This window comes from Sus scrofa, chromosome 6, assembly GCF_054392235.1.
Source record: "Sus scrofa isolate SSC_HxYL_T2T_F1_AM1 chromosome 6, Sscrofa_HxYL_maternal_Yorkshire_Landrace_v2.0, whole genome shotgun sequence".
Classification (NCBI taxonomy): Eukaryota; Metazoa; Chordata; class Mammalia; order Artiodactyla; family Suidae; genus Sus; species Sus scrofa.
This window is the reverse complement of record NC_139388.1, coordinates 19,982,421-19,998,016: the sequence shown is the minus strand read 5'-3', so window position 1 is coordinate 19,998,016 and position 15,596 is coordinate 19,982,421. Positions and strand designations below refer to the sequence as shown.

Here is a 15,596-nt window from a genome sequence, read left to right as displayed (position 1 = left end):
CACCTTGACCTAGGCCGGTGGTGGAGAAGGATGCTCCTGGCCTTTTCCGGGCCCTGGTCTCAGCGCCTTGGCAGCATGGATGAACACCATCCAGAGCTGGACTTTACCTTCTGCTCAGCTGAGGGCAGCGTTGTGGGTGAGTGCGAATCTCCACATCCTCCCCAGGGCAGCCTCTAGGAACTGCTGCTTTCATAGCCTTCCACCCAGGAAATTGTTTCTGTACCTCCGCTTGCTCTCAGGGCATGGCTTTGGAGTCGCTTAGATCTGGGTTCAAATCTCAGTTCTACAAAACTGGTTGGGTGGCCTTGGGCAAATCATTTAAATGCTGTGTGCCTTGATTTCTTTATCTGTAAGATGGAGTTGATCAGAGTGCTGACCCCAGGGGATTCTGTTGTGACAAATTAATGCATGGATGGTGCTGGACCCAGAGCCTGGCAGGTCTGAAGTGTTTAGTATTTTAATCTGCTATTGGATTATTTATTCAAGTGGCAAATCATGTGGACCATAGAGTCTTCGGGGTTGGAGGGGGGCTATGAATTCCCTAAGATTGTGCGTAAGGTTGAATGAGGTTGTTGGTATGGGTGTTATTATGGAAAGGAAGTTTCATTGCTGTCAGTGAATATTTATGGGTGTTGATGACCCCTGCTTCAAGTGGTCCGAGGCACAGTGCTCGGCTCTGTGGAGCAGAAAAAAACCAAAAGATGTAGTTACAGCCTTCAGCATCCTTGGGTGACGCCATTGCGGCAGAAACATGTGTGGAATATTCTCTTTGTCTCCCAGATGTTCTTTTTCTTTCTTCCTTTCTTTCTTTTTTTTTTTTAAGGGCTGCACCTGTAGTGTATGGAGGTTCCCAGGCTAGGGGTCCAAGCAGAGCTACAGCTGCCAGCCTGCGCCACAGCCATAGTAACGCAGGATCTGAGCTGCACCTGTGACCTATGCCACAGCTCACAGCAATGCTGGATCCTTAACCCAATGAGCAAGGCCAGGGATCAAACCCGCATCCTCATGGATACTAGTCGGGTTCTTAATCAGCTGAGCCACAACAGGAACAACATGTCTCCCGTATTTTCTTTAACTCTTTTGTTTTATCCATTTTTTTTCTTCTGTCACCTATTTTCCTATTGTTTGAGGTTTTAATTTTTCCACCTACCTGTTCTTCTCTCTGAAATGGAGGAAAAGGACTCGGCAGAGAGTTTATAAGAGAAAACACTTGCTCAGTTTCCCAGGTTACGTTGTGTGCGTGTGTGTGTGATGCTATGTGCCATCTGGGCTTGTGCTGCCATGGAATATCCCTGGAAGGTCACACCCGTTAGTGGTGACAGCCCTCTTGGGGAGGGGCGTACTGGGGTGCAAAGGTGGGAAGGAGTCTTACACCTTTTTAATCTCTTGTGTTTTGTACATCGAGTATGAAGACCTATTTAAATTTTTTTTTTTTTTAAATCAAGGATTCTTCCACCCCACCCACACTTTGCAGGGCTATTGCAGGCATTATGGGAGGAGCACATGTGTGTGCAGTGCTCAGCATGGGGGCTGCTGCACTTAAGTGTTGGCATAATTGCAGCACATTATCATCAAGATTAATCGGAATCGTGCTAGTGGAGTGAAAGCGCTGATACATATGCAGCAATCTGGGGGTGGGGTGGGGGTAGGGAAGATGTAACCGAGACCTCAGTATCTCTTTACATGGACGTCCATGAAATGCAAGAACATCAACGTCCATGTCTGCAGTCACCCTATGCTAACGGGGGACTCAGATAACTACACCAGCCGATGCCCTCCCTGTCTTCACCCTGGGGATTTTCTTTAGGTCTTCTAAGACTCACATGTTCTTGGCTGGTTCCGTGCAAAATCCCTTAAACAGCACCACTTACACAAGACATTCTGAGCCAATTCTATTCCAGGAGAGCTTGACTAAGATTGGGTTACCCCCAAAGTAGACCCTGTATAAGTAGTTTCTTTGAATGGGCATCCCAGGAAGCACTAGAAGGAGAATGGAGAAGAGGGGCAGGGAAGGAGGAAAGCCAATGAGTATAGTGATAAGCAGGCTACCTCCGTGGGCTATTGGAGTTCCGTGCTGCTGAGGACCTAGGGGGACAGTGTAGTACTTGACTCAGATGTGTCCCACTGTAAGGCTAAAGATGCTGGTGCTAATAATCCACTAACTCCTGTGTGTCTTCAGTTGAGGGCTGTTCCCAGGATCCGCCTGCCCAGTGCATGCATCAAGCAAGCTCATGCTGCAGGAGAAAACCCTCAGGCAGAGCAGCAGGATCTCAGGGTTCTCAGCCATCTGCAGAAGGGGTGCAGGCTGGCACCTTCTGTATCTGCATGGGGTCAGCTCTTCCTGGTCCTGTGGGTTTGGGTATAACAGTGCCCTGAGCCACCAGACAACCACAAGTGAAAACTTTATTGCTCCAAGCACTTTATAGGAATGTTATCAACACCTGACTTGGGCAAATATATAAAAAGCACAAGCTATTATACAATCATTCCAACTTCTCCACTAATGCATTATACAGATGCTTCCCAGGCCTCATCCCCAGCATGATGGATGCATTTCAGGGGCAGCAGCTGCACTTGTCTGAGCCCCCTTTGCAGATGCAGCCCCGGGCACACTTGGCACAGCCTGGAGGGCAGCAAGGACAGCAGCCTGAAAGGGGCAGGAGATTGGATAGATCAGCTTTAAGTCTACACTCTCATCTACCCGCTTGCCCCTTTGCCACTTAGAGGAAGTAGAAAAAGAAGCGCAGGCCACATGCAGACTCTAATCCACAAGAGTAGAAGACCAGGGACAAGAAGTTGTGGGATATTAGAGCTGGAACGGACCTGAGGGTTCACCCAGAATCCATCAGAGGTCTGGAATGGGGAAGGGGTTGGCCCAAGGCCACTGGATGGTGGCAGATCCCAGGGCTCATGAGGCCAGGCCAGCGCTCCATCCCCTCTTCCACTGGGCCGGCTGGAACCTCTTCCTATCCAAACCCTTGCAATGCCATGGATGGCCTCATCGCCAGGTGCACTGCAGCCCAGGGGCCACCATGTTCATGTCAGATCTCTCCCAAATGGGAGGGAGGCATCGAGAAGCCCCTCAATCCCACCACGGCTGGAGGGGTGAGGAGGGTGAGAAGAGACCCTCCCAGGTCCCGGCCAGCAGTGGCCCCGCTCCCACCACACTTACTTTTTCGACATGTTTTACAGTTGCAGGTTGTGCATTTGCAGTTGTCTCCGCAGATGCAGACTCCTCCTAGGGGAAAGGACAGAGCCACAGACGTGAACACCAAGGCAGAGCGGGACACACAGGTGTGCTGCAGGAGGTCCCGGTGACAGGGGTTCTGGGCTGTCCTTGGGCAGTGGCTGGACAGGAGCGTGAAGATGCTGCCAAGAAGATGGTCCAGTGGTTCCAAGACAGTCCACGGACGGAAACGGGGGGATTGCATTAGCGTCCCCTGGGGTACTAGTTAAAAATGCAGATTCCTAGGCCAACCTTTGAGATAGTCTGATTCATAGATCTGGGTGGGGAAAGGGAAACTTTTTATTTATTTATTTTTTTTGTACTTTTTAGGGCCTCACCTACGGCATATGGAGGTTCCCAGGCTAGGGGTAGAATCAGAGCTACAGCTGCCGGCCTACGCTACGGCCACAGCAATGCCAGATCTGAGCCACATCTGTAACCTCCACCACAGCCCATGGCAACGCTGGGTCCTTAACCCACTGAGCAAGGCCAGGAGTTGAACCCAAAACCTCATGGTTCCTAGTCGGATTTGTTTGCGCCGCACCATGACAGGCACTCTGGGAACTGTATTTTATTTATTTATTTATTTTTGTCTTTTTGCCATTTCTTGGGCAGCTGCCTCGGGATATGGAGGTTCCCAGGCTAGGGGTCGAATCGGAGCTGTAGCCGACGGCCTACACCACAGCCACAGCAACTCGGTATCCGAGCCGCGTCTGCGACCCACACCACAGCTCATGGCAACGCCGGATCCTTAACCCACTAAGCAAGGCCAGGGATCGAACCTGCCACCTCATGGTTCCTAGTCGGATTCGTTAATCACTGCACCACGACGGGAACTCTGGGGAACTGTATTTTTAAAAAGCAACCCAGATGATTCTGATGTACAATGGGGTTTGAGAACCCCTAGCCTAGGCCAACTCCACCAAGTCCAAGGCCCCCTGGTGACTGTCAAAGCCTTTCATACCCTCCTCACCTTTTCAAGGTATCAGGCAAAACAGAAACCATGAGTGGGTAGAAGGAAGGGCAGACAAGCCTGATGTGAGAGTCACAGCTTTAACTTGTCTCTGTATCATAAAACCATCTAATTAAAAAAAAAAAAATCATCCCACTTATTGTTCTGAGTTTCAAGATGCCGGAAGCTTCTGCCTTTTTGGCAAATCTGTGGGACAGACACGTCCTATTAGGGACCCGGGAGGCTGGTGAGCCTTCTTGATGCCATTTCCCAAGGCCATAAAACCCAGGGTGGCTCTGAACACCCCACCCCCACCGCCTCCTGCCAACATACTTCCGTGGAATTAAGCAGTTTCACACTCAGAGGTCCACATACGCCTCTCATAACTCCCCTGACGTTTGCAAATGCGTTGTGATTTTAGTACTTTCATAGCAGCCTTGGAAGGTGGGCAGCTGGGGATGAGTAACTCTAGTTTGCAGATAAAGAAACTGAGGCCCGGAAATAATGTCAAGAGTGGTTGGAAGCAATGGACCAAAAGCAGGTTGCCCTGGGCTTCTCCCCTGCCCTGGTGGCTGCCCCCAGAATCTTGCCCCTAGGGTCTCCCCATGGTCATTCCTAATACAGGCTATTAATCCTGGCAAATCAAGCTAGTACCCAACAGAGAGCGGGTCTCAGACGAACCCCGCTGGTGCTTCTAATTGGAAGAAAAGGAGCATTAATCACAGTTCCACAGGCTCCCTGTAGGAAGCTGGTGAGAGGTCGCCGAATCCTGGGGTGAGTGTCCTTACTCACCAGACATGCAGGTGCACTCCCCGGGGTCCATGGTCCAGGCGTTGCGAGGCTCTGTGCTATCGGCTTGGGGAAGGGAGGCTGAGGGAGCCGTTGCCAGAGGCTCCCTATTTATAGCCGTGTGGGTGTCAACTTGGGCTCACCCCACCTCTCCCCGGGGCCAGACGCCCTGCACACGGCCCAGCGACAGGCTGGGGGTTGGGAAGAGCAGGCAGAAGGAGGATAGAAGAGAGGGTGAGCAATAGAGTCACCTGGGTGACTTTCCCCAAGGGATGCGGGTGGCTGAATCTGCCCACCTGCTGGGGTGTCAGAGAGCCAGGCTCAGGCTGAAATGGCAGTCATAGTGCTCGGACTGGGAATTACCTGTGTCCCGTCTCTGAGTTCAGGCAGGCTATTTATTGTCTACCATTCTCTTCCCTCCTTCACAGGGGCTGCCTCCTGCTCAGGGTCTCACACCTTCTCCCCTGTTGACTATAAAAGCCCTCACCATGGGCAGGTGGGGGCCCCTCTCCTGGGCCCTGACTTTAGAAAGGCCCCTCTCAGGCCCCGTCCTGACCATACCCCCAGAAGTCGGAGGAAGGTGCCTACCTGGAGCCTGTAACCTCTCTTTCTAGACCACACACACAACGTCCTGGATTCTGGAATTTTCTATTATCCCAAGCACTCTTGCTTTCTAAGGGTTTGCTCAGTCCTTCTCCCCGGGCTTCCAGGGGCAGCTGCGCAGCCAGTGTGTGTCCCTCTAGGGCTGAGGAGTGGCTGGGGTGGCTGTCGGCTGGCGGTGCAAAGAGAGTTTGGATGTGGGGGCTGAGCAGCCCCAGGGGAGTGAGGGGGAAGGCGCTGTGGGGAGAGGAGGGAGGTGGGCCACAGATGGGGGGTTGGGGACTCGGGCAGATCTGGCACCTCGTGTTCTAGGTTGTGATGAAACTCTTTGTTAAGGTGGGAGGGTAGAACATACTTTGTCTATTTGCTTTCTAACTTTTAACTGTGTCTGCCAGGTGGTATGCGGACCTCTCCTTGTACCACTGCTCTACCTCCTAAGCATCAGGAGGAGCCACAGCCCTAAACCTAAAACCAGCATCAGCTACTTCCTCTCTTGCCAGAAACTTCAGTGGCTCCCACCATCTGCTGAACAAACCCCAGACGTCTTAGCCTTGCAGTCCAAGCTCAACTTAGCTTTCAAAGCTCTCCGCCCACCACTCCCATCTTCTTGTTCCTCTGAAGCCTAAGGACCACAGGCTCCCTGTCCTTGCCTCGAACTTCCCCCACCTCCAGGCCTTGGCTCCCATCAGATGTTTTTCCTTTCCCTGTCACCTTGAACCCAAATAAATCCTCACCTTTTGACGAGACAGGAGCTCAGATGCCATTTTGGGGTTTTTTTGGTTTTTTTTTTTTTTGGTTTTTGTCTTTTTAGGGCCACACCCATGGCATATGGAGGTCCCCAGGCTAGGGGTCTAAACAGAGCTGTAGCCACCGGCCTTCGCCAGAGTCACAGCAATATGGGATCAGAGCCACATCTGCCACCTACACCACAGCTCACGGCAATGCCGGAACTCTAACCCACTGAGCAAGGCCAGGGCTCGAACCCGCAACCTCATGGTTCCTAGTCGGATTCGTTAACCACTGAGCCATGACGGGAACTTCCTCAGGTGTCATTTTTTGAGGGGTAGAAGCAAGAGGGGACTTGGAGGAAGGTTGAATCCCCCCCAGTCTCCATCATAACCTCATTCTTTGATCGAGGCAGCTGACTCTTCTATTTTATATAAAGTGCCTGCCAGATGCTGTGGCCTCACGCCTCCCCCGCAAGCTGCCATTCTCACCCACTTGCCGCAGAGCAGTTCTGCATCTCAAGTGTTGCCGATCACACTATTCCAGGAAGCTGCCCCAATCTCTCCCTTTCTCCGCTGGAAAAAGTCTCTCCCTCTGTGGCCCGTCAGAGATATGTTGGCACATTTCTCCTGACACTGGCCATTTTCTACTCTGCTATACAATTGTGTTCTTGGCTCTTCCACCCCTCACCCAAAACTGGGAGCTCTCAGGGCCAAGGCCTGTGTCTAAAGCACCTCTGTATCTGCACAGAGTTCTGCACAATGCTTGGCAGCTATTGGATTAGCAAATGAATCAGGCGAGTAGTCGAGTGACCGAAGAAGACATTGGGTGAGCGCGCATGTGAGTGAAAAACCAAATGAGTGAATGAGGAACCTCCTGCACGTGCGGCCCGAGGACTTCTGCTGAAATTGTGGTCACTATTCAGAAAGGCCATACACTGGGCCTGGCCATAATCAGGGGAGATAATTCTTCCCATTTGTAGGTTCGTGGGGTCTCCATCACTCATCCACAAGGACCGCCAGGCCCTCAGTCTGATCCAGGGGGCCATGGGTGTGAGCGGAGAACTTCTGGTGAGAAGAAAGGGATTCAGCCCCATGGTCATCAGGGCAGTGGGAGGGGTAGGTAGGGGCAGCATTGAAGTGACCCCATCACAGTCCCCGCCTGAAAGGAGTTCACAGCCCAGTAGGGGATCCAGGCACATTCATTCAGCGCCTTTTGTTTGTTTGTTTGTCTTTTCTAGGGCCGCACCTCTGGCATATGGAGGTTCCCAGGCTAGGGGTCCAATTGGAGCTACAGCTGCCAGCCTACACCACAGCCACAGCAATGCCAGATCCTTAACCTACTGAGCAAGGCCAGGGATTGAACCTGCAGCCTCATGGTTCCTAGTCGGATTCGTTAATCACTGCGCCACGACAGGATCTTCTCATTCTGGGCTCTGGGGAGCCAACAGCGAGTGAACACAGAGCTAATGGTGCAAAAGGGCGGGAGGACGCCTCAGCCCAGGCCAGGAAACCCACACCCAGGCCGGGCTGCTCTCAGAGTCCAGAGGCTGGATCTGTCTTCCCGCAGCTGTGTTGCCAGACGGGTCCCAGCCCATATCCTGGCAGGGCCAGCTTCTCACCCCACCCCGGCCCCCCACCCCTCACCCTTAGATGTGCTCGGTAGCAGATAGGAACGCCTTTAGAAGGTCTGGCCAAGCAAGCGAGCCCAGAGAAAGAAAAGGATTTTCCTCCACCCTTATCTACGCTGCCTCTCCTCCTGCCTCCTCCTCCTTGGGTGACGACACTGCGATGTTGCTTAAGGCCTCAGTTGAATGATAATATCCAAATCCAATCCTCAGGCATGAAGCTCTTTCCCAATTTCTGGGTTGTGTGGATTGAAATGGTCCTGTGTGGCACGGGCAGGAGGGTCCATGTTGATGGCGCCCAGGCTGTCTAGTGCCTCTTACCTAGGGGAAGTGCCCACACAGGCCCCTTCTGCCCTTTCGGCCATCTTCTGGGTCTCAGCTCCTGAACTCTGCATGGAACTGGGAAAACAAGAACATACATGCCACCCCAAGAACATGCAATATCTGGTGGGGACAGCCTAGATCCACACTTAGAAAATGATTACACCTGGCCTCCACATCCACAGCTGTGGAAGCCGCAGCTGCAGAGAACCCACTGGATTTGGTCTTTTTTCTTTTCTGTTTTCCCTTCCTCCCTCCCTTCCTTCCCTCTTTCTTTTACACGTGGAGACAGCATCCTAGGAGATATTAAATTGTAGGTGCCACTAACCATGGAAGTAGGAATTAGAGCTCAGCAAATGGTATCCGGAAAAACTTTTTGTCACTGTCATGTCATATAGACTCATGAAAAACGGAAGCAATTTACAAGATGTGAGTGTGTGGAATGAGGAGAAAAAAGGAGCTTAGACTGCGTTTTGAGTTGTTCCAATCATTGTTTAAAGTAGGACCTTGAATATACTTTTAATATTTTAAAAGGAAAACTTCCAATACAGCTGTGATAGTTCCTACTATAGAAATCTTCTTCCTCTTAAAAGTTGTTTCTTCAAAGCATCAAACTTTTAGCAATATTATTATAAGGCACATTTTAAACCCTCAAGCTTAGTGAAAGGGATTTTGTATATAGTTTTTTAAAAATTCTGAGCTCTTGGTGTTCCCGTCGTGGCACAGTGGTTAACAAATCCGACTAGGAGCCATAAGGCTTCGGGTTTGATCCCTGGCTCACTCAGTGGGTTAAGGATTTGGCGTTGCCGTGAGCTGTGGTGTAGGTTGCAGGTGTGGCTCAGATCCTGCGTTGCTGTGGCTCTGGCATAGGCTGGCAGCTACAGCTCCGATTCGACCCCTAGCCTGGGAACCTCCATATGCCGTGGGAGCAGCTCAAGAAATGGCAAAGAGACAAAAAAAAAAAAAAAAAAGTCTGAGCTCTTATATGTCATCCAATCATGAGGATTTTTGTGTTTAAGCAAACGAATATGGAAATCTGTTTTCTTTGATATTGGCATGTTTATTTTCAGTATCTTAGTTTTGTTTTTTTGTTTTTTTGTTTTTTTGTTTTGTCTTTTTAGGCCGCACCCACAGTATATGGAGGTTCCCAGCCTAGGGGTCGAATTGGAGCTGTAGCGGCTGGCCTACACCACAGCCACAGCAACACCAGGCCCGAGCTGTGTCTGCAACCTACACCATAGCTCATGGCAACGCCAGATCCTTAGCCCACTGAGCGAGGCCAGGGATAGAACCTGCGTCCTCATGGATGCTAGTCAGATTCGTTTCCTCTAAGCCATGATGAGAACTCCCAGTATCTCAGTTTATTAGAGTATGAAAATACTTGTTTTTATAAGGGACTTCAACATCCATGGATTTGAGTATCTGCTGGGGTCCTAGAACCAGTCCATGTGGATGCTGAGGGATGATGTATTTCTTCAGAGAAGTGATTCCTGGCCTTCTCGAGGGGCCCATTGAACATGTGATGAAAGCTCTACCCAGAAAAAAAAATGTACAAATACACATTCCCCCCCGCCAAGTTCAAGGTTTTGTGGGTCTCCTAAATCCCATTGCTGGGCCTCCTCCCACCGTCCCCAGGGGTCCTGAGTCAAATGGTTTTCTCAGAACAGTGAAATGGGTTATTCCAAAGGAAGAACAAATACTCTACCTCTTAACCTAAAATGATAGGCTTTTCATCCTCGCCCCTCCCATAAAGATAAAAGCTAAATATCTGCTGTTCTTGCGCCCAGCAGTTTCTGCCAGAAGAGGTTCTGGGACCCACGGCCTGGGAGAGGAGGTGCAGCCACAGGGAGGATGGCAGAGAAAGGTCCTGTGCTGCCGCTTCACACCCTGGGCCACAGTTTGCTCCATCCTTTCCCACATGCCTATGGACATATGTGTCTTCCCGGGAGCAGCCTGGAGCCATTGATTTTATTGTGCTGGTTTGTAAACTGGCCTCTCTCTAGACCACAAGCTTCTCACGAACAGAGGCTGTGCTTATTAATCTCAGCATCCTTGTGGCCAGGCACACTGGCCGCTGCCACACAGGGGGTGTTCCGTCGATATTGACAAGCAGATGATAAAGAAATGGCTCAAATAAGAGAGTTATATGTAGGCTGTCTTCTCCAGCTCTTGTTGAAGATATTTAGGAGACCTTGTCATCCACCAAGAGCAGTCAAGGGCTTGAGATCTGGAGTCATGCTGCCTGGGTTCTAATCTCGGCTCTGCTCCTTCTTTGTTGCACGATTTGTGGCAAGTTGCTTTAATATCTCTGAGTCCCTGTTTCCCCATCCGCAAAGTATGGCTAATGAAAATGATTACCCTGTTGGAGTACCGTGGTGGCACAGCGGAAATGCGTCGGACTGGTATCCATGAGGATGTGGGTTCGATTCCTGGCCTTGCTTAGTGGGTTGAGGAGCCTGTGTTACAGTGAGCTGGGGCGTAGTTAACAGATGTGGTTCGGATCCCATGTTGCTATGGCTGTGGTGTAGGCTGGCAGCTGTAGCTCCAATTCAACTCCTAACCTAGGAATTTCCATATGCCGCAGGAGTGGCCCTGAAAAGACAAAAAAAAAAAAAAAAGAAGAAGAGGAAGAAGAAGAAAAAAGAAAATGATTACCCTCTGGTGCTGTGAGGGTTATATGAGAGAAGGCATATTTAGCACTTGGTTCAGAATCTAGTGCAAAGATATCATCATTATTTCATTATTGTTATTATTTATGCCTATTCCAACTGGTAGACTGGTTCAGCCACTCACCCATTTCAGGCTCATAGACCATTCTACAGCTGGTCCCCTGGTGCTGACGGGGGTACCATCATCAGCAGTAAATTTTGTAAAGAGTTGTAGTCTCTGGGTTCTGAGCTTTTAGGCTCAGCCTCATTCCTTTTGGATCCTGGGGCCTGGGGACCATGGGGCCCTGTCCTTTCTGGCTCCTCTCACTGGACTTTGCATTTCTTTGGAGTCAGAGTTGACCTTCCATCTACTAGGCCCTCTTATGGGGTATCTCTGACTTTCTTTATAGGACTAGGCCTAAGACGTGGGTGGACAAAATCAAAGCAGACCAGGGGCCCTAGGGGACTGCAGCTTGCCCCCAGATGGTCAGCAGTGAAAGAACCCTGAGAAGTCACAGGCCAGCTTCTTGTCCAAATCAGGAAACAGAGGCCCAGAGAGACAAGCCTAGGTGGGTGGTGGTGGGATTTGAACCTGGCTCTTTAGTGCATTCTCGGCCCTCTCTCTTTAGGTCTCAGCCCCTCATGACAGAACCATTCAGCAGTCTGGAGCCTTGTGGTTTTCTCTGCTGTTTATTCTTTTTATTATGAAAAGTTCAAACATACTGAAAAGTACAAAGAATAGTCTTACAAACACCACTGTATCCACCACCCAGAATTAAGAGATGTCAACATTGTCATATTTGTTTCTGCTCTTTTATTTATAAGACATAAAAAAAAATTTAACAGGATCATAGCTTTAAATACCACCTCTCTGCTGGTGACTTCCCATTTACATCCCCAGCATGGGCCTCTCTTTTGAACTCCAAGCTCATATTTATGGCTCTTAATCACCACCTCCAGATAGATGTCAAACAGCATCTCACACTCCCCCAATGAGCTCCTGCTCCGTGCATCACCTCCAGCCAGATCCTTGCAACATTTTGTCAGCCGCCATTGCTACCAACTGGTTTTAGCCCCATCACCTCCCGTGAATATTCATTACTCATTTCCTAACCAGCTGTCTTGAATCTGCCTTCCGCCCTGGGCAATTATACCACATTTTCTTTGCTATAAAAATGCTCCAGAAAATTCCCACCATGGCTAAGTGGTAATGAACCTGACTAGTATCCATGAGGATGCAGGTTCGATCCCTGGCCTCATTCAGTGGGTTAAGGATCCAGCATTGCCGTGAGCTGGGGTGTAGTTCAAAGACACAGCTCAGATTCCACGTTGCTGTGGCTGCGGTGTAGGCCAGTGGCTACAGCTCCAATTTGACCCCTAGCCTGGGAACCTCCATATGCCGCAGGTACAGCCCTAAAAAGAAAAAAAAAAAAAAAGCTTCAAGGAACATCCCCATTCATGTCATGTACCTGGTGTACAAAACTCACTCATCCCTAGAGGGAAGATGGCTGTGTAATAAGGGGCAATTCTGCTCCAAGGATCCTATATGCTCTTACGTTCCCTCTACTCCCTCTAGCACCCTTTCTCTACCTCTCCCTGCAATACTTCCTATATTCAGACTTGGCAATGTTTGCCCATCTGGTAAGTGTGAAGAAGTGTTATGGTACCTTGCTGAGGTATAATTTGCATGTCTCTGCCTTGCAGCTTCCCCATCTATTAACATCCAGAAAGTGAGCCCTGCCTGGTGCTCACACTGACTGCACATCTCGTTAGCCTTTCACACTCTAGCAAGAGCGAGCATAGTGGGAAAAAAATGGGCTGCTGTCTTTCGTGCATGGTTCCACTTCTGGCTCCTCCATCTGCTTGCTGTACCACCTCAGACAGTCTCCTTTACCTCTGCGAACCTCAACTAGAAAATGAGGAAAACTAGGTCTACTCATGGAATTGCAGTGAGGATGGAGAAAATGAAGATTAGGCCCTTCACATACCACGTGTCAGAGGAGTGGTAGGTATGATGAAGATTTCATGTTTATGATGGAGAGATATGGTTATAGGCAACCTGATATGGAGTCAGATGGGCCTGAAGTTCAGCCTCAGTACTTTGGCAAGGCCTGTCACCTCTCCTTGTCAGTTTGTCATCTTTAGATGGGAGCTGGAAAGAGCAGGACAGGAGACACTAGGGAAGACACCTCAAAGCCAGAGCCCAGCCTGCTGGGGTTTGGGGCTGTGTGTGGGTGCTCAGCCCTCAGGGCCCTGCTTCTCCAGGCTGGGCCGTGGGCAGGTGTGGGACATCATTGACTTTCATGTGCTTCATGGCTTCTTCCTTCTCAGGACGGAAAGGGCAAGCATCACAGGCAGCTTGGGCTTCGGGGTGGGAGGCCAGTTGAGAGGAACGGGGGCAGCACCCCTAACTCCATGCGCTGTTTCCCTCTCCCCTCCTGGGCCGACAGCGCCTCCCTCTGATCTAGGTTCTGAGGACTGTGCTGAGGAGATTTTTAAAGATCTTCTCCTCAGGAAGAGGCTGTAGGTTTTGACAAACTCTAAGGTTCTTCACTTTTCCTTTAAATATATTTTTTCCAGAAATTTGTTCCATCACCTAAGATAGTAATATGCCTCTGTGTGTGAGAGAGAGAGAGAGAGAGACAGACAGACAGACAGACAGACAGACTGAGAGAGCTGTTCTCTGTCAGGATAATCTTCTCGTCCAACCAACATATTACACACATACAGAATTCGGCTTTTCCGGCCCCCATTTCCACCCTGAAGCCCCAGCAAAGAACCCCTGAGCCCCAGTGTGACCAGCCTGGGAAGAGGTGGATCCTAGGTGGACTGTAAAAAGCAGCTAATTAGGAGCTGCCTTGCTTGGTGCCCAACCACCCATGCCCCGGGCAGGCTGCACAGACTCTCCAGGGCTGGCAGCTGCTGGTTAATTACCCGGGACTCCAGCTCCGCAGCTGTAATTCAGTGCCCACTGGGCAGGTGAAACCCTCCGCTTTGCACACGGCCCCAAGGAAGGATGAGTAAGGCCAAAGCCAGCAATTACCCGCACTCATTGCCCCCAGCAGCAAAGTGGCTGGTCCAGGTTGGCTGGCGGCCCAGATGAGGGCTTCGGAGAAGGGGCAGGAGGCTCGCGTCTGTCCTTCCTCATTTCCTTCCTTCCTTCCATCCTTCCTTTCTTCTTTCTGTCTTTCTTTCCTTCCTTCCTTTCTCCTTTTCTCTTCTCTTTTCTTTCTCTCTCCCCCCTTTCTTTCCTTCCTTCCCTCCCTTCATCAGTCATTCAGCAAACATATGTGGGACCCGCTCTGTGCTTGGCTGCTGGTTAGCCCTACGGATGGACTAAGGGAGCCAGACACAGGGCCTGGTCCTCGCGAGCTTGCTTTCCAGGAGGGCCAGTGAGCACCCTCACGAGCGCCTTCGGACAGTCCATAGCTGTCAGGAAAGGAGAACGCGAGCAGGGTTGCTGGGAGGACACGAGTGCAGGGTGGCACTTGAACAACCCCCAAGAGCGAGCACCTCCCCCCGCACTGCATCCTGAGGTGCCTCTTTTGCTCCCCTAGTCTCAGCCCTTCATTTCTCCTGCCTGGGTGACCTTGGGATCCCTCAAGGAATGTTGGGGCTGGACCAAAGGTTTTTGCCCGGGGCAGGGTCAAGGCCCAGGGCTTCCCGGAGGTGCACGGCAGGGGCTGCTGCAGATGGGATGTTAGATCCCATCCGTGTCCCTCTTTCCCTATTTAAATAGGGCAGCTCCTCATTTTAAAATTTTTTTGTCCTCGGAGTTCCCATCATGGCTCAGCAGTAACAAACCTGACTAGTATCTGTGAGGGCACGGGTTCGATCCCTGGCCTCGCTCAGGGGGATAAGGATCAGGCGTTGTCCTGATCTGCGGTGTAGGTCGCAGATGCAGGTCAGATCCCGTGTTGCTGTGGCTGTGGGGGAGACCGGCTGCTGTAGCTCCCATTCAACCCCTAGCCTGGGAACCTCCATATACTGTGGGTATGGCCCTCAAAAGAAAAAAAAAAAAATTTGTCTTGTGTACCCTCCCACCCCACATCCCTCTTAAAATGATTTTATCTGGGGAGTTCCCGTCGTGGCGCAATGGTTAATGAATCCGACTAGGAACCATGAGGTTGCGGGTTTGGTCCCTGCCCTTGCTCAGTGGGTTAAGGATCCGGCATTGCCATGAGCTGTGGTGTAGGTTGCAGACGCGGCTCGGATCCCGCGTTGCTGTGGCTCTGGCGTAGGCTGGCAGCTACAGCTCTGATTCGACCCCTAGCCTGGGAACCTCCATATGCTGCAGGAGCAGCCCAAAGAAAGAGCAAAAAGACAAAAAGACAAAAAAAAAAAAAAAAAAAAAAAAAGATTTTATCTGGGACGTAGGGGGTTGCTGAGCTAGAACCAGTTGGAAAACCATTGAACACAAACGCTGCCTTCCAGGTGAGTGGCTTTGCACAGGGGAACAGTAGGAACTTCCAGATCTGCCCCTGGAATCCTAACTGGAACTCAGGCCCAATGAGTTTTCTTTTTTTTCTAATTATTTTAAAAATTCTGAATGATTTCAAAAACTGGTAAGAATAGAAAATTGAGAGTTCTCATTGTGTCTCAGGGGTAACGAACCCGGCTAGCATCCATGAGGACACAGGTTCTATTCCTAGCCTCACTCAGTGAGTTAAGGATCTGGTGTTACCATGACTGGTGGTGTGGGTTGCA

At 50.6% G+C, this 15,596-nt stretch overlaps 1 protein-coding gene across 1 annotated transcript; it reads right to left on the bottom strand.

The window, feature by feature from the left end:
- Nucleotides 1-2,383: 2,383 nt before the first annotated feature.
- MT4 (metallothionein 4) lies at nucleotides 2,384-5,074 on the bottom strand. The gene is made up of 3 exons (XM_021093888.2): nucleotides 4,971-5,074; nucleotides 3,173-3,238; nucleotides 2,384-2,647 (listed from the first exon to the last, which is right to left on the bottom strand). Exons 1-3 carry the CDS (start codon nucleotides 4,999-5,001, stop codon nucleotides 2,556-2,558), a joined length of 189 nt encoding a protein of 62 aa, XP_020949547.1. The 5' UTR covers nucleotides 5,002-5,074; the 3' UTR covers nucleotides 2,384-2,555.
- Nucleotides 5,075-15,596: the final 10,522 nt, after the last annotated feature.

Excerpts from the sequence above, each read along its gene's own strand:
- MT4 (XM_021093888.2), bottom strand. The coding sequence starts at position 5,001 with ATGGACCCCGGGGAGTGCACCTGCATGTCTG. Across the intron at positions 3,239-4,970 it reads GGAGTGCACCTGCATGTCTG|GAGGAGTCTGCATCTGCGGA; the intron begins GTGAGTAAGGAC and ends CCTTTCCCCTAG. Across the intron at positions 2,648-3,172 it reads CTGTAAAACATGTCGAAAAA|GCTGCTGTCCTTGCTGCCCT; the intron begins GTAAGTGTGGTG and ends TGCCCCTTTCAG.